A 19,355-nucleotide genomic window follows, 5' to 3' on the forward strand; every position below is an offset into this window, starting at 1 on the left:
TATGAGCAAAGGTCAAAATATAATGTTTTACTGATTTTTACTTCTAGAATTTTTGGTTTTAGAACATTTGATAGAGTGGAAGTAGAAAAATTAAAAAAACAACAACACTTTTTTTAAGTTTGTTTATTTATTTTGAGAGAGAGTATATGAGTGGGAAGAGGCAGAGAGACAGAGAGAGAATCCCAAGCAGACTCCACACTGTTAGCGCTGAGCCCAATGTGGGGCTTGAGCCCATGGACGATGAGATCTTGACCTGAGCTGAAATCAAGAGTTGGATGCTTAACTGATTGAGCCACCCAGGCACTCCAAAAATGTTTAAAGAATTAAACTAGTAAAGGATGAATACTTGAGGATTTTTTAAGTTAATTTTTGGAAGAATGATTTGGTATTACTGTATTTCAGTCTAATCACATTTTGAAAGTAGAGATTATCACTTTGAACCTAATGGGATTTTTGGATAGGCTAGTTCTTATTTTGGGATGACATTGAGATTGAGACCAAATATTTAGTCTTACAGCAAAAGATCAAACATTTGGGAGGTAATTATTAAATGCTTTTTTAATGCATTGTTGTAATCTACTCATAAGTCTCTGAAAAATTAATCTTTATCGTCTTTCATGCTGTAAAGTTAGCTCTTTATTGATAATTGCATTTTGAGGTGTTAATGCTTCTGAAAGCTACAAAGGAGCATTTAGGAAATTATTTTAAACTAATAACTTTAAAAAAACCTTTAAACTAAAAATAAAGGTTGCACTTTAGGATGATTAAACATCGACGCCATCACTGTGGATCATTTCCATCTTCCATAAATTCGATGTCTATGTGGAGTATAAAACTGGATATGCAATAAAACAAAATTAAAGAGTAGGACACTTTTTTCTTTAGATAAAGGATCAGCCCTGAAGATACTCTAAAGAAGAAGGAAAAAGAATAAATTTAAAGCTATTTTTTAACTTTTCTTAGTATTGCATTTTAGTTTATGTTTTTATGTAAACAATGAAAAATTTTGAAATGTTTCAGTTTTAAAATTTTCTACTTTTTTTAACTGGAATTTTCAGGTGATGGTAAGTAATGCTGCCTTTAAAAAATTGATGGGCATTCTCTGAACTAATATAAGTGAAAAAAGGACTAGTTGGTGAGAGAAAGCTTTTGCTATGATTTAGAATTATAATTTTGTTGCTGTTTTAACAATAGAGCCATTACTAAACATACATTTCATGAAGTATTCATTTAGAATGAGTAAAAAATGCCAGTTTAGAAAAGTTACAGGTTCTTTGGACTGATAATTTTCAAAATTCATTTCAGTAATTTCTTTTTAATGAAAAGTTGAGATTTGTTCCTGTTGGTACAAATTATTGAGATATAAATTATTTTTTTACTGTACAAGTAGAAGGTTCATCTTCTGTAAAAGTAAATAGTAGTTGCGTAGTTTCTTTCATTTTTTTCTCTTGAATCGTCATTATCAGTCCTGTTTTGCAGAATGTTTTCATATACAGCAGACACGATAATGTGTTGATTTTAGTGTCAAATAACTCTAAAATGTAGAGCATTATTATTCTACTTATTCTGCTTCATCTCAGAGTACTACCATTTTAAAACGTGCTTTAAATGCCATTTTATGCTGGTACTTAATATAGATGGCATAATGTTAATACTTAAAATAAGAATTTTAGGGGCGCCTGGGTGGCTTAGTCGGTTAAATAAAATAAGAATTTTAATCAATTTAAAAATTATTATTAAATATTAAAAGAAATTCTCCAAGGTATAAATACATGTATTATGGAAAATATATTTATTCTTTTAGGGTATTATTATTGAGTATACTTTTTTAGTACTTCCATTTTCCGAAGTATAAGATTCCCTAACAGGGAGTTAGTAAAACTCTGATCTAAACAGTTTATCTGTTGAGCAAGAATTCTGCGACTGATTTTTTTTTAAACGCTTTCTTCAGCTCTTTGATTTAATACTTCTTTACACATTTGTTGAGCATTCTATAGTTATTACACTCAGTTATTTTTTAATGCTGACTTGCTAGAATTAGAATTTATGTATGTTAAATTTCAGGAGTAATTCCAGATTAATATTAATATTCTATATCAATATTGTCACCAACTATCATAGCTAATATTCCTTTCTTTTTTGCAGGCCAGTTTTTCTGTGGAAATAAATGTTGTGATGAAAAAGAAGACTTGAAGAGTTGGGAAGTTAATTTTGGTTACGTTGAGCATGGTGAAAAGAGAAATGCACTTGTTAAATTAAGTAAGTTGACTTTAGGGGGGGATATAATCACTTTCTTCAAAGTTTATCTAATTGCTTAGATTTAAAAATATATAAGCTAATTTAAGGTTTAATTAAAAATTTTTGATGTATCATTGTGGAAGTGCTCATTTTTCTGAGAGCTTACCAAAGTGATAGATAACTTTTGAAGATAAAATTTTTATATTGCTGGCATTATGGTGACATTTTAGGTGAAACAGTTCTAGTGCCAGATAGAAACTGATAATTTGTAAAGTTAAGACCTCTTCCCATTAATGTGAGAATGTCACCAATGCACAATGAGATGTGGTGTATCAGAAAAGGGAGCATAGAATCTCATTACCTAGTAGCCGTATTGTTATGGTGTGGACAATAAATACATTCTCTTTGTGTCAATAAAGAAAAGGTTTTAGGAGGGTAATGGTTCAGTCTTAAAAGCTTAAGGTTATACCCCAGAATGCAGCAGCCTCTCGTAATATGCATGTTTTAGAATCTGTCATTCCTCCTTTTCTTCTCTTTTCCCTTTTCTTTTCTCTTCTCTTCCCTCTTTATTTCCTTTCTCTTCTCTTCTCTTCTCTTCTCTTCTCTTCTCTTCTCTTCTCTTCTCTTCTCTTCTCTCTCAGCTAGTCTTCTGTGTCAGCTTCTTCTCCTGTCATGTCATCTACCGTACCTGGGTCCTAAATAAATGTGCTTCAGAGTTTTCTGCTCACTCCATACAGAAGTCAAAAATTTCCTCATGTGCTACTTAATGCTCACCAGAGCAGAAGTCCCTCCTGGAAGTGCTCATGGGGATAAGACAGCTGGTGTGAGCTGAAATTAAGTCTATACAAGACAAAAGAAGAGCCCACAACTGTGGAACTTTTTGAAATGCTATTTGTTATTTGAAAACTTTTAGAAGACTTCAGAGGAAGTGACTATACTCACACTGTTGTTATTAGATATCTTTTTTATGAGGCACTCATTAATGCTATGTATAAAACAGTTTGCTTTTAAAATAAATTGACAGTACTTTTTTCTAAAGTAATGTTAGAATATTTTCAATGTCTCAAGCATTCTAATACCCTTTTTACTGTGCAGAGCCATTTAAAAAAAATTTTTTTAATGATTTATTTTTGAGACAGAGAGAGCATGAGTGGGGGAGGGGCAGAGAGAGAGGGAGACACAGAATCTGAAGCATGTTCCAGGTTCTGAGCTGTCAGCACAGAGCCTGATGTGGGGCTCGAACCCACGAACTATGAGATCATGACCTGAGCTGAAGTTGGACGCTCAACCGGCTGAGCCACCCAGGCACCCCCAGAGCCATTTTTTGAGGTAGAGAGAATCAAATTGTTTTTTTCAGAGTCTTTATTTCCCCTCTTATAGTAAAGGTATATAAGGAAGAATGAGAATGTATGATATTAAAAGTAGAGTAGCAGTACAGTTATTCTAATTCAGCCTTTCAGTGGTGTCACTTTTTTTTTTTTTTTTTAGGATTATGCCAAGAATGTTCCTTTAAATTAAATTTTCATTACAGGTAATATTATCTTTTAAAATGCTGTTGTTATTGTTTTCTAGTCTTGAATAGTCACTTAACTTACACTGAATGTCTAAATGTAGACCTGAGTGGTTGATGGTTTAATTAATTGACTGTGTAGAATATGTGGCATTACTGTGTGATACACCATACACATATACCAGGGAACTGGAAGGTTGCCTTGCCGTACTGTAGCCAAGCAGTTTTAAATGTGAGGGCCCATACACGGTGGTAGATAGATGTTAGAATGTTTAGTTTGGAGTCAGTGTTCAGATGCCATAATATTCTTGGAAACTGTATTATAAAGCAGATCTTCATAAAGTGATACTTCTGTCTCATTTAAATAGTGTTTTATTTGGAGTTTGTCATTCTTAAAAGGAATTATATTCCTCTGTTCTCATTTCAAATGTCAAAATCAGGCTCCTGTTGAGTGAGCTAGAATGTGGCTGTCATGTTCAGTGGGGGAGGAGTATCCACGTTCTGCAGTCTGCAGTACATATCAAGAAGCTCATGGGCTTGGAAATCAGCCCCCTGTGTATTCCTCTCAGCTTCTCCACTTACTAGTTATCTGTGTTGGGCAAGGTACTTAAGCTCTAGGGGGCACCGTGGTGCCTCAGTTAAACGTTAAGCCTCCGGACTTGATATGACTCATGTGGTGATCTCACGGTTTGTGAGACAACCCTACCTCGAGCTCTGCCCTGACAGTGCAGAGCCTGCTTGGGATTCTCTCTCTCCCTCTGTTGCTGCCCCTCCCTCTCTCTCCCCACCCTTCTCTCTTTCAAAATAAGTAAATAGGCATTAAAAAAAGGTATGGAAACCAACTTGACAATAAACTATTTAAGAAAAAGAATTAAAAAAATAAACTGCAGCGTTATAAAATAATAAACTTGTCTTTAACAGAAAAAAAACATTAAAAAAAAGTAACCTCTGTAAAACTCAATTTTATCACCTCTAAAAATGAGGATGCTAAGGATACACTGGTAAAAGTGCCTATAAAGTGCTTGACATAGTGTCTGGCATATGCTAAGTCAAGCATAGAGAGGTCCCTGGCATTGAGGATGTTCAGACAAAATCTGTGACCTGCCATTATTGTGAATTTGTCAAGCCCTGAATAAGTTGAAAGTCTAACAATGAGATTCTGCAGCTTTATAAAATATGCATGTTAGTATGGTAAAAAGATTTTTTTTTAACATTTATTTATTTTTGAAAAGCAGGAAGACAGAGCACAAGCAGGGGAGGGGCAGAGAGAGGGGTAGACACAGAATCCAAAGCAGGCTTCAGGCTCTGAGCTGTCAGCACAGAGCCCAATGTGGGGCTCGAACTCACAAACTGCGAGATCATGACCCAAGTTGAAGTCGGACGCTTAAGCAACTGAGCCACCCAGACATCCCAGTATATTAATTTTTAAATCAGCTATGCTATAAATGTGCTGTATCTAGTATTTTAGTTATTAAAAAATATTAAATAATAATTTTTAAATTCTTGAAATTAGCAGAATTTTTAGATTATTTGAATAGCCTAACCTTTATTTCCCCTCTCCATCAGTGATACCAGAGGGTTTTTTTTTACCTTGACTTTCGAGCTTCATTTCAAAATTGAAATGATTCTTAGGAAAGGCAGAAAGTTGTGACTGCCTTAAAAAGTATTATGGCATTTGGTCTAAGTAACTTAATTTGGAAGGTCTCATGAGTAAATTTCTTGAAACTAATCCCCTGTTGTCTCTTCCTTCTCTTTCCCGGTCCCAATTTTAGCATTATCACCTTTTCCTATCTAGTATTTCCTTTCTTAATCAGTTAAAATCAATTATTTGCCAGCCATGGTACCAACAGCGTTGTACACATGGCCTAGAAGAGATGAAGCTATAGCTATAAAAGGACAAATGGTCTAAAGTAGACATTTGAGTTAAAGTAAGCACCTCCATCCTCATTCCTTTATGCCTTTAACGTATTCCTTTTTTCTTAACAGGTAGTTTAGAACTGTTATAGTGTTTCGTCTTTTGTGTGTTTTTTCAAAGTATAGGTAGATACGAATTATGTGGAGGGAAATGACATTTGTTTCTGTAATTAAAAAATGATTAAATGATAGAAAACAAAAAGGAGGAAATGAGTAAAACTATGATTTATACTTACTAAAATTTGTATACGGAACTTATAAAAAATAATTTGTCTTAGAATTTTAGGCTCCATTCAAAATTGTCTTAATTAATATACTAACCTAAAATATTTATGGACTCATTTAAGGGTTCCTTATGTAAATTACATTATAAGAATAAGTAGTTTAACTGATTTGACTGTTTTGCTCATTGGTTCTTATTTTTCATAAAGGTCAGTTGAAAAAGTTAACTTTAGTTTTATATTGTTCAACATAAAGGAGGAAAGAAGTCAAGTCAAAAAAAAGAAAGGACAAAACCAAAAAAGATCGTGAAGAGTCATCACATAAAAAATCCAGATTATCTTCTGTAGAAGAGACTTCTCAGAAAAAAGAAAAAGGTAAAAGGGAATTCAAATATAATACCTTCTCACATTTTTTAACATGAAGTATAATCTGCTATATGTGTCAAATGTAGAATTTAATTGGTGAACATATTTAGATTTCTGTTTTATAGTAGTTGAAAAGAAACTAGTTGGGAAATTAGATAGGAATTTATAGTAATTTACAGGGGTTTCGAAAGCAAGTTGGCTTTTAATTCATTTTGGGCAGATGGTAATAATATTGTAAACAGCATTCTTCTTCCTGACTTTGTCTCATACACCTGTTACCTTGGGCAAGTCCATGAACTTTTTGAGTTTTACTTTCCTCATATATGTAGGGATGATATGAATAAAGGGCTTCTTTGCTCTTTGAGCTTATTGTGGAGAATCAAGTAAGAATGTGAAAGGCACTTTGAACACTGCCAAACAGTACATAATCCGTAAGTCAGTATAAAATTATAACACTGTGATTTCAATTACCTTGGCCTTTGTGATTTTCTTACTAGCTTATGAGCTTCTTGAAATCATAGAGTTTGATACATATGTGTCTCCGGACCTAGCATCGTGCTGTTCACATACTCTTAGTAAATAATTGTTAAATTCAAATCCATCCATCACTTACTTCTTCCTCAGTAGTCCTTAAGCTTTCTAAGCCTTAATTTCTTCATGTGTAAAATGGTCATGATGGTAGTACCTGGATCATAGGATTGTTCAGAAGTTGAAATGAGATAATGAAGATAAGCTGTTTGCACAATGCGTGGTACACAGTTAGCTATTATGAAGGTTACTGCTAGTTTATTTTTTAGTCCATCTTAGAGTCAAATTGGCTATAACTTAGAGTGAATTGAATTTAAATTATGTAGTTAATGGAAGATTATATTAGTTTCAGCCAAATGTTAACACAATACTTGGACAGGAGAGGGCTCCCTTGCTCCAGCTCTGAAGATTATTAAATAGGTTTCATTCTTACATGTAGTTTTTTTTCTAGTGAATCATAACATATTCAAGCATATAGTGTCACCAACTAATAGAGTTGGTGAAATTGATAGATGGTGAGAAGAAAATACTCTTGCGGGTTTATTGAGAAATGGTATTTGAAGCAGAATTCCTTTTTGTGTCTATCTTAATCATTTCCAAACTCCAAAATAAATGTTAGTAAATGTGAAAATTCTGTTTCTGTTTTTAAAAAATTTTTGTTTTAGAAATATTTAATGTATCATACTTGAGGGTTTTGTTGATTTCATTATTATATAATACTGTATTCATATCATAGTATGATACCATGTTACTCACTATGTATCCCAAATTAAAGAAGAACTAATCCCTACCTTGTAAAAGCTTAGTACCTTCAAAGCAGACAGGTATCTGGATACTCAGGGTCAGGTATGGGGTTGGAACACTCAGATTACACACAGAACTTCCTTACAGATGTTTTTCCTGTAGTGCTCCATATTTTAATAGATGACACCTCTGTCAGCCTAAAATCATATCTGGAAGTTGCCTTCTTTGTTCTCATTATTTATGTTTAATTAGTCACCAAATCATGTCAGTTTTACCCCCAGAGTATATATTTCTCAACTTCTCTCTACCCTAGTTCAAACTACCATGTTTTCTCATCTAGACCACTGACGTATTATTGTTCTTCACGAGTTCTGCCACTGTCTTGTTATCCCGCATGCCCTCCCCTTAATCCGTTCTCCATAAAGCAGTGATTTACTATTGTTCTTAGGACATAACCAAAATCTGCACAAAACCCAGAGGCTCTGTATGACCCAGCATACAAAACTTGTGGTTCTCATCATGCTTCATCTCACTTTCACACTCCACTCTCACAGCCTTTCAGTTTCTAGACAATGCCAAACTTCTTTCCTCTTAGGGACTGTGGAGATGCTCCTTCCTCTCTCTCTAACCCCTCCCTCTACCACCCAGTGCCATCCTAACTCATCCTCCAGGTCTAAGCTTAAATGTCACTTCCTTAGGGATCCTTTCCTCATTCCATCCCTGACCATGAATTTAAATTAATACCTCCAATTATAATGCCATCAACATTATAGAACTGGAACTTTTCCTCATTACATATGTGACAGTTATATAAAAGCCCAAGTCTGGGCTGTGTATCCGTCTGCTGTGTTCGTTGCTGTATCCCAGCACCTTTAAGGTGAAAGTAAGAAAGAATGAGAAAATGAAAGACTTTAAAGATTGTTTCAGGACAACTTCAGGGATAGAGAATGAAAGCAGAGTAGATTTGAGAGATCTTTTTCTGATTTATTCTTTATTCAGAGCACCTGATAGCAGAGAGCACAAAACATAGTTAGTTTTTTTCAACTTTTGTGGCATAAAGCAAAAAATGACAGGATTTTAGCAAACTTAGGAAAACCATATTGAACTCTGTAATATCTTTGTATCTGGGATCATCTGGAGCTAGCTTGACTTTGATGTGAAACTTTATAACTAGACAACCGTAATTTGGCCCAAACTTGAATAATAATAAATGCTAATATCTCAGCCTCATTTGTTTTTTTGTTTATTTTTTTATTTTTTATTTTTTTTAATTTTTTTTAATGTTTTATTTATTTCTAGGAGAGAGAGAGAGAGAGAGAGAGAGAAACAGCGTGAGCAGGGGAGGGTCAGAGAGAGAGGGAGTCACAGAATGAAACAGGCTCCACGCTCTGAGCTGGCAGTCAGCACAGAGCCCAACGCGGGGCTCAAACCCACGAACCGCGAGACCATGACCTAAGCGAAAGTCGGATGCTTAACCGACTAAGCCACCCAGGCGCCCCTATCTCAGCCTCATTTGAACTGTTGACAAAACTTGTCAAAACAATCTCCTTTGTTGATTTTCTTCCTGTCTTTCTGGCCTTTCTACACCTCTTGATTATAGGTCCTCCTCAGTCTTACTCTTAGGTGTTGGGAATTGCCTATGGCTCTCACATCATTTCTCTTCTTTCTGTGTTCTCCTTTTGTGGTCCCATTGGCTCCCATAGTGTCAGGTTTCTATCATACAAAATGTTAAGTAAGTGGATGGATGGATGGATGGATAATTGGATAGCTAGATTGCTGAGTCAGTGGATAGAGAAAAAAATATAAAAAGATCAATAGCTTGACTTTGAGGACCAGTCTGCTTTGACAGGTCTGAGCAGAACACAGTACTTAGGTAGAGTATCTTGGCAGAAAGTTGAAGATCTTACTCCTCCCACCACTACCAGTCAATCCCCAAGCTCACTTTCCTGGGAAGACCTTTCCCGGCACCCTTCATTCCACACCTCCAGGCAAGATTAGGTCCCTGTTAAACACTTCAGTAGCACCTTGTACTTCTCCTTTGGAAATACATATCACCCTTGAACTAATGTGTTTTCTGTTAAGAAATGTAACTTATTTAATTCTTTATTCAATTTCTTAAATTTTTTTTTTAATTTTTAAAAATTTATTTCTGGGGCACCTGGGTGGCTTAGTCGGTTAAGCGTCCGACTTTCGCTTGGGTCATGATCTCGCGGTTCGTGGGTTCAAGCCCCGCGTCGGGCTCTGTGCTGACTGCCAGCTCGGAGCCTGGAGCCTGTTTCAGAGTCTGTGACTCCCTCTCTCTCTGACCCTCCCCTGCTCATGCTGTCTCTCTCTCTCCTAGAAATAAATAAAACATTAAAAAAAAACTTAAAAAAAAAAATTTATTTCTGAGGAAGAGAGAGCATGAGCAGAAGAGGGTCAGAGAGAGAGGGAGACACAGAATCTGAGGCAGGCTCCAGGCTCTGAGCTACCTGTAAGCACAGAGCCCGATGTGGGGCTCGAACCCATGAACCATGAGATCATGACCTGAGCCGAAGTCGGATGCTTAACCAACTGAGCCACCCGGGCGCCCCTTCTTTATCCAATTTCTAAGCACAGTGCTTTCTCCACATAGTAGGTGTTCAACAAATGTTAGGTGAGTGAGTGAATCAGTGAAACAGTTCTCAACATTGAAAGGAACATCAGAGATCAGCCCTGGGATCATGATCAAAAAGATACTGTGTGGTTTTCTTTTTAAAATATGGTCCTCTGGTATTGTCATCACTTGGGAGCATGTTAGAAATGCACAGTCTTGGACCTTTCCTGATCTCCTGAATTATTATAAGTACAGGTTAAGTTCAGGGGTGATTCATAGGCATCATAAAATTTGAGCTGCACTGCTCTATATCAGTACTTATTCTGCTTTCACTTTGACACCTCCAGGGAAGAGGAACTTACTACCATCCAAAATATTATTTTATATTTTGGTTAGTTGTAATTGTTAGCAGGTTTCTCCTTAACTAATTTAGCCCAGACCTACAATTTCTTCCCTTTGGTTCCAGATATGTCTTTAGGCCTCCAAAGCGAGCTAACCTCTTTTTTTTAATATACCTATAGACATTTGGAACCCAGTACTGTGTTCCTCATATGACAGAGAGGAATCATTTCATTTGTTGCCCGCTTAGCTATGTTTTTATTTGCTTTCTGATAAGTAGGAAATAGGAGTGAAGAAACAACCTAAAAAAGAAAAGAAAAGAAACAATAACCTAAAGTGGTTGCTACAGTCCAGGCCTTGGCTTCCTGTGGAGTTGTTACTCTGTGGTTGTGACACCCTCTTCATTGGGCCTGAAAGGGGCCATTTATGTATCTCCTTTGCTTTATGAGATCTCCTATCCAAGGAGGTTGGCGGACTTGTTACTTTCCACCTGTTATCTGCCATTTTCTGATTTATCAGTCTTCATTCAGAATTATTTCCCTTCTGGTCTTATTGCAGAAGATTCTGTAGAGTTATGATTTTTAAAAATTATGCTAGTAGATTTTTAGTACTTTTTTCTTTCTGTTTCCCTCACTGGATGACTATTGTAGAACTGAAAATGTTTGTTTTATGAAGTAATATTTGGTGTGGATTTCAGTTACTAAGAATTCTCATCTGTATATGAAAAAGCATTGTGAAAAATGAGTATTTATTTGTAAACTGCTTTCCGATGTTGAACATCTTACTATAGATAAAATATGATTATATTAGAGTTAATCTGTGAGAGTTTTTTTTTAAACAATACAAACGAGTTAATATTTTCGTGGTTTTTTTGAGGTGTTTATTATTTGTTTAAGCTTTGTGCTGTATATTTCAAGCATAAAATACCTCTGCCTAAAAGACTCTAACACTTTAATTAGAAACATAAGTCTGCGAAACATGAAAGATTCAAATGCAGTAAGGTGCTTTTCTGTAAGAATATAAAGTAAACTAGACTCTTGGGAAGAATTCTGGTCACAACTATAACTGTTATGCTGTTGCAAAATGATTTTTAACAAAACAATGCTGTTTTCTTTTCAGGGCATTCATCCTCAAAGGAATCAGAAAATTCTGTGAACAGTAAGTATTAAGTATTTTTTTATTTAATACACATATATAGATTCAGATTATTTACAGTTTGGGTTTCCCATCAATTGTGACTTGCTCTGATATATTATTTTTTATTTTTGTACTGTGTGAGAAGAATCAAAGAAAAAGTGCTAGGAGTCTATGATTTCTTCCCCAATTTAAAACATTTTAAAGTTTTTTAAAATGGAAGAGCATAAAATTTTTTTTCAGTAAATATTATGGATACACACTTTAATTTCACATTATGGAATATAAAGGAAGAAAAAGAGATGAGAGTGGAATGGAAAAATTGGGGAAGTGGATTACAATTTAAGAAATGTTGCTTATATTGTATGAGACTGAATTATCTCTGTTATTTCATGGTTTCGAGTGATCAAATGAAATGTGCGGTTTGTGTATGAAAAGTAGAATGTTGGCATCTTGCTACTACTGGTTAGTTTTTAAATAAGTAATGTGGTTTTCACCTGACTGTATCAAACCAGCTTGGATTCATTGACTATTTGCCACAAATTTTATTGTTTTTCCCTGTGACATTCCAAAAAACATTTAAATAACTTACAATAAAATAAGATTTTTAAAAGTGAAATCAAAATAAGGGATAAGTAAGATAGAATAGGAAAATAAAGCTAGACAAATATTTACCAAAAAGTCCTACATAATTACAAAGGTAGATCACACATTTGTCACTCTTCTTCTACACAATCAAACCAAAGAAGGAAACCACCAGCAGAATGATTAATTGTACCCATATAATCATATGTAGTGTGTTCATCTTTTTCCAGGCAGTGTTCTGAGAGCAGACTCTCCTGTAAATTCATATGGGGCATCCATCTGTGATATAACAAACAGTAGCCTTGGCATCTCAGTAGTAATACAGTGTCAAATTTCTTAAAGACATTGCAGTAGGGTTAGGCTAACAATAAAGTATAGTTCAAATAGCATATCTAATTTATTTAAGCCTATTTTATAGAAATTCAGGAATTTGAGACTTCTAGGCTTAGAAATTTATAAACTTAAGAATTAAGTTTTTCTGATTTTTTAAAATATATTGTCAAATTGACGTACATACAACATCCAGTGCATATCCCAACAAGTGCCCTCCTCAGTGCCCATCACCCACTTTCCCTTCTCCCCCATCCCACCCCCCATCAACCCTCAGTTTGATCTTTGTATTTAAGAGTCTCTTATGGTTTGCCTCCCTCCCTCTCTGTTTGTTAACTATTTTTTCCCCTTCCCTTCCCCCATGGTAAGTTTTTATCTGATTTAAAGTAATACATATTTACTGTGACAAAATCAGTAAAAAAAATTTGTAATTACTCCAAATCCCACTATTCAAATAGAAATATTATGAGCATTTTAATTCTTCTTTTTTAAGTTTGTTTATTTATTTTTGAGAGAGAAAGAGAGAGCAGTGGAGGGGCAGAGAGAGAAGGAGAGAGAAAATACCAGGTGGAGCACCCTGCTCTCAATGCAGAGCCTGACATGGGGCTCAGACTCACGAACCATGAGATCATGACCTGAGCAGAAATCAGGAGTCAGATGCTTAGCTGGCTGAGCCACCCAGGTGCCCCTTAATATAATTCTGAAGGAGAATTTTTAAGTGGTCAGTAATCAGAAATTTTGCACCTGGGAAAAATAGAAAAAGAGGTTTTAAGATATTTGCTGTGTAAAGATTTAATGGAGAAGGAAGTGTCAGTGGAAGCATTCCTCTAGTTTAGGAATACAACATACTTATTATAAATTATTTTGCTGATACCTGTTTTGTTTTCAGCATATTTAAAATGTTCTAAAGCACTGATCTTTGTTTTTCCCCAAGTAGATCCTCATTGATGTGTAGCCCCTTTTCCTAAATTAGAGAAAGTATAGTAACAGTTTCCAGAACATAGCCAGTCATGATGCTGAAAGACTTTTGCTATATGGGGGANTAGAATAATAAATAGTATAAATAAATATATATAAAATATGTATATAATATATATAAAATATATAAATAAATAGTAGAAATATTTTTCACTTCTACTTGGATAATGTTCAGTTACCATTTTACTGCCATTTAACATATGGATTATTAAAACCAAATCCATGAAGAAAATCCCAATTTCTATAGGGAAAAATAATTTTAACTTGCATTTGTTGATTATCTACTCTATCGGCCACAATGGCAAGTGGTTTAGTTATGTTACCTCATTTAATCTTAATAATGGACATATAATGTCTCATTTTGCAGACAGGAGAACCAAGACCAGAGATTTTACATAAATTGCCTAAGATTTAGTCATTGGTTAATAGCAGAGCTGGATTAAACACAGATTCATAACTCTACAAAGTCTGTGCCCTTTTACTTGTATTATCAGTAACTGTTCATCAGTGAATCAAATGTAAGTCTACTCTTTATACCCAAATTTTGGCAGATACATTCTGTAAATCTATTAAATGATTAAATCTATTAAATGATTTGACCTGTGTCTCAGTTCTATCTGTAAAATGAGTATAAAGAGATTTAACTTGGTTTTTTTTATTATCAGAGCCAAATGAGACAATACACATATAAAGCATGTGTCCAACACAAAGCAAGTTCTTGATAACCTATAGCTATTATTGTTGTTTGGGAAGAGAAAGAAAACCAGACATTAAACAGATTCTGGGTTTTGTTCTTTAGAATTGGTCAAATCAAAAGTTAAGTCTATAAAAGTTTGACCTGTCCGTTTGTTATCATAATTGGAGACTTGCCACTTCTTCAGTAAGCCCAAGTTATTTAGGCATCATATAATATCTAGAAAAACCAAGATGACAGATCTGTTTTCATTATTCAAAATATAGGGAAAATTGTATGCAGTTTGTAACACATTCTAAAACAAACATTGAAAACTTAAAGTAGGTCAAAAATGGATTATTAACCAAGGCATTGACAGAACTTGAAAATGTCATAGGAAGAAGGTTGAAGGCAATACAGATGTTTAGTTTGGAGAAAAGTGAAGGGTTGGGAGAGAAGGGATAAGGAGTTAGACACAGAAAATGTAGATGTTTGTAAAACTGTTTTTGTGTAGACTTATTTTTGGTTACTATTTGGCAGAACTAGAATCTATGGAAGAAAATTGCCCAGAGACAGATTTTTGCCTTAATTTAAGGAAAAACTTGTCAATTAGAATTATCTGAAGAAAGGAATGGGGGAATGGGCTGCTTCAGGCAGTAGTGAAGTGTTTAAGCATAGATTGGACTGCACTTGTGGAGATACTACAGTAAGAGACTGAATCATTGGATAAGAGCTAGATTAAAGACCTCCAAGATCTCATACAGAGAGTCAGTGATTTTGATCTTCACTTGCTAATAACTGCTGCTTACCTTTGACACTGATACAAGAGTACCATTTTGTATTGCCTTTTCTCATTGTTATTTCCTTAGCAGTGCCCCTCCCACCTCTGGCAGGCTGTAGCAGTTACCATAGGATGGTTTCTAATTACTGCCACTGTCAGGGAACTAGAATATTATAGATTCGTAGGGTTGCTAAAGGTCATGTAGTAAAGTCGTCTGGATTTGATTCTCTAACAGTATTGGGTCACTTTTTTAGCATGTTATCTTTCAAAGTAAATTATTTTATAATACTCTAAACTGATTTGCTCTTTTAGTAAAACTGGACTGTCTGGTGTCAGAAAACTGGTGTAGGAAAGCTGGCCTCTGGGAAGTACCCTTGACTGGGAGATGAGCTGCCCATTTTCAAATACCTTGTAGGTTTTGTTCTCTGATGACATTAACAGGGTAACACCGTAGTGTTAACTATTAGGCCTGATTAGTTTTTCTGTGCCTTTTTAATCTCATGTTAGTGAGTTTTCATAAAAAATAAAAATAATAGTAGAAGACTTTTGTTCTTTTTTCTCTCATATTTGGCTTGGGACCCTGACAGTTTCAGTGCTAGTTGTTACTGAGTGGGAATCTTGTTCCCAAGGCTTTATAATTTTATCATCTTTTATTGTCTTTGTATGTAGATCATTAAAAGTACAACCTCTCTCCTTTTTTTTTTCTTTTTTGCCATTTTTGTCAGAATTTGTGCTAGAATAGACTCCGTTAGAACCAAAGTTTAGATATGCATATTGATTCAAGGATCAAAGTCCAACAGGTAAAAGGCTGAAACCACTGTGGCAAATCAATGCTGTTTTATTTTTGTGTGTGTTTAACTAAGGGACATTCTGTATTGACAGGCCAAATTTGTGTCAGTTCTTTAAGACTAACTTATTGGAGAGGAACTAGTTGCTATTAAAATTACTATATGACATATACTTTTATTGTGTTTTTCAGTATTTGATAATTTTTGGTTCACCCCATAGGGTGATTTATATGAAACATGTCTATTTTGTTGTATTTTTAAAAATAGAAGTATCTTCATTGTTTTGATTTTTAAGGCAATACATGATCATTGTTTAAAATATAAAATATTTGGAAATGCTTAAAGTAGAAATTATCCCAGGCCCACAGATAATATAATGACTGTTAAAGTTTGTTTGGACCTTACAGACTTACAGTATATGTAACCACAAATTGTATTATACCATGCAGGCTTTCTGTAACTTTTAAGAAATTTGATATAGGACAGATATTTTTCCATGGTAATACATATAGATATGCTAAGGTTTTTTTTTTTTTTAACAGCTGTATGGTATTAATTTAACCAACCCTTAATCCCTAACTGGAGAGGATATAGGTTGTTTTCATTTCTTGTTGTTACTATACAGTGAATATGTTTGTACATGTATCTCAGGTGCTTATTTTATTCTAAGAAAATAATTAAATTCTTAAAAGCAGTGTTGTTGGTCAGAGTGTATGTACATTTTACACCAATCTATATTGCTAAATTTTCCTCAAGAAAAAAGTTTATAGAATTTTTACTCCTAACAGTGTATGAGTATGCTTGTTTCTTTGAAACTGGCTTCTTCTAATTAATTTAAACAGTGTTAATTTTTTTTAATTTTATTTTTTTANTGTCTGTTGGCCATCTGGATGTCCTCTTTGGAGAAGTGTCTGTTCATATCTTCTGCCCATTTCTTTACTGGGTTGTTTGTTTTTTGGGTGTGGAGTTTGGTGAGTTCCTTATAGATTCTGGATATCAACCCTTTATCTGATATGTCGTTTGCAACTATCTTTTCCCATTCCGTTGGTTGCCTATTAGTTTTGTGGGTTGTTTCCTTTGCGGTGCAGAAGCTTTTAATCTTTATGAGGTCCCAATCGTTTATCAGTGTTAAATTTTAAAAGCGTCCGACAATATTTTTTTGTAATTTAACTAGCTGTCCTACACACTAGTTCAATTCTTGAGGTTGTAATCCTAAGGTAAATGTACTCTTCTATAAAATTCTTCTTTTTTTATTTTTAGTTTTTTTTAATGTTAATTTTGAGAGAGAGACAGAGACAGAGTGTGAGCGGAGGAGGGGCAGAGAGAGAGGGAGACACAGAATCTGAGGCAGGCTTCAGGCTCTGAGCTCTCGGCACGGAGCCCTACACGGGCCCAAACCCATGAACCGCGAGATCATAACCTGAGCCGAAGTTGGCATTTAACCGACTGAGCCACTCAGGTGCCCCATCTCTCTATAAAATTCTTAACCTGTGTGTCCTTTATATGTTGATAGAAAGAAGAAACTAAAGGGAAGACCATTATATTGCAAGAGATCATTCCTTTATAAGTGTTAATATTGTAATCACTACTTTAACTCAGTGTAACTTAGGAAGTTTCCCTTGAGACTTTCCTTGGTCTTTTTGCTGAGACTCTGGTATATCTCAGCTTATTTATTTATTTTTGAAAAGAATTATATTTGCCCGGAAGAATGAATTATGTATTCAGAGACATAAAAGCTGAAGCTAAATTGTAGTTAACTCTGAAGTTAATTAACTGCATTGATGGGTAGTTCAAAACATGTTTTAAATATAACACATTTTAAAAATCTCTTTTAAATGAACAGGAAACTCTGATGAAGATGAAGGTACTTCAGAATCTGAACTTTGGAAGGGTCCCGTACCAGAGACAGATGAAAAATCACAGTGAGTCCTGATATTAATAGATAATGCATACCCTTTACGTCAGTTAGGAAGCTGCAACCACAGCTGTTCTTGATAACAGTTGATGAAAAACCTTAGCATGAATGTCTGTTTAATTCCAAGGACTCTCTAGTCTGATAACATCAGAGTTTAATTCTAGTCATTGTTTGTGGCCATAGACAGCTAACTTGTCCAGCTTCCTCTCTGTGAGTAAATCTTTCTTCAGCTCACCTTGACAGATGGCCCTCTCTGGTCTTTGCTTAGAATCCAGAGTCTTTGCAGCCTCTTCATGATATTCTGATTATCATAAATCTGTACAGGAGAGCCCCTTGAAGATATGCCTGGGTAAATTGCTAACAACCACCTTAGTCCCCAAAGATAGCTTTTGTCATATACTGGGAAGTTCAGCACTAGAGCTTTATCTCCTAAAAGAGGATAAAATAATACCTACTGCAAAGAATTTATTGTGAAGATTTAATGAAATAAAGAATGGAAAGCACTTTGTGCCATATCTACAAATCTAAGTGCTCAATAAATTTTAGTCCCATTTTTAGGCATTTTGGCTCATAATGGAAAGATACCTATTGAATCCATCATTATTCACTAATTTAAGCTGATTACAAAACATCTTTCTAATTAGGATATGTTCCCAGTGTAATAGAATTCAAGTGTGTTGGAAAGAGGTTTTTTTTTTTAAATATTCTTTTATTTTTATTCTGTGACCTTAACTTTTTTCTTCAGCCAAATAATTTCTCGTGTAAAAGTTATTACTATGAATAAAATATTGCTATCCTAGTCAAGCTATTGACTAAACTTTCAACTGTAAAACTTCCCATTGAAGAGCTTTATAGCTGAAAATGACAGAATAGGTCTTATGATCAGCTCATCTTTTCAGGCAGTGAAGATACTTGAGTAAATCCTAAGAAGGCCCTCATAATCCAGAATTCTTTGTAACCTTAATAAATACTTGACATTGATCAAGTACTCAACATCTCAGTCTAACAGAGATTCAGCTAATTTTCTATATTTAAGCTCTTACTACAATTTTTAAAATGTTAATGCATTTTGCTGTCATGCTGGGGAACAAGGGACAGCAGCATGAGGAATGCCAAATTGCAGATAATTCTTAACTCAACTTTAGCTGATTGTGTACTTATTTTTTTTTATTTGAACATGGGTGTAATGGCTTTATGCATTTGCAAGTATTTAAAATCAAATGATGGAGGCCCATTGTGAATCCCTGAAGTAGAAGAACTTTTCCTGAAGAGACTGGTAAACTGGATTTGACTTTACAGCTTGGTTGCCTTCTGAGAAGGAAGAAAAGCAGATGTTTGTACCTTTAATCCTCATAGTGCCTCTGTGAGGAAATATGTTCTCCATTGCACAGATAAGGAGACTGAGCCCAGAGAAGTTAAGTAACCTGCTCATATTAGTAAGTGACAGAGCTGGAACTTAAACACTGTCTGACTTGAAAACCTGTGGTATTTTCCTTCATCACTCTGGTTCCAAACACAAATACTTGTTTAGTACTTGACAGTTTTCATAGTATTTTAACACATTTATAATACAATTTAATATCTCTTTTCAGAGTTTGATTCTTTGTTTTAGACATGATTTGTACAGCTACAAATATATATTTACTATTCTCAGAGCAATAAAAACCTATAGCCTAAACAGGTTTTTCCCATTATTAGGAGTAAGACTTATATTTTTCCTGAAAATAGTTTTCTTT

At 34.6% G+C, this 19,355-nt stretch overlaps 1 protein-coding gene across 4 annotated transcripts in view; it reads left to right on the forward strand.

Moving 5' to 3' along the window:
- LOC144244414 (protein FRA10AC1) overlaps window positions 1-19,355 on the forward strand; it is a 52,338-nt gene that overhangs the window by 32,436 nt on the left and 547 nt on the right. For all 4 annotated transcript variants that reach the window (XM_077779705.1, XM_077779723.1, XM_077779712.1 and 1 more), the window contains 5 exons: window positions 2,146-2,259; window positions 3,727-3,769; window positions 6,140-6,258; window positions 11,555-11,593; window positions 17,548-17,626. In XM_077779705.1, the coding sequence (XP_077635831.1) occupies window positions 2,146-2,259; window positions 3,727-3,769; window positions 6,140-6,258; window positions 11,555-11,593; window positions 17,548-17,626 (394 nt within the window). The remainder of the gene's footprint in view (window positions 1-2,145; window positions 2,260-3,726; window positions 3,770-6,139; window positions 6,259-11,554; window positions 11,594-17,547; window positions 17,627-19,355) is intronic.

Source organism: Crocuta crocuta, unplaced genomic scaffold, assembly GCF_008692635.1.
Source record: "Crocuta crocuta isolate KB4526 unplaced genomic scaffold, BGI_CrCroc_1.0 scaffold170, whole genome shotgun sequence".
Classification (NCBI taxonomy): domain Eukaryota; kingdom Metazoa; phylum Chordata; class Mammalia; order Carnivora; family Hyaenidae; genus Crocuta; species Crocuta crocuta.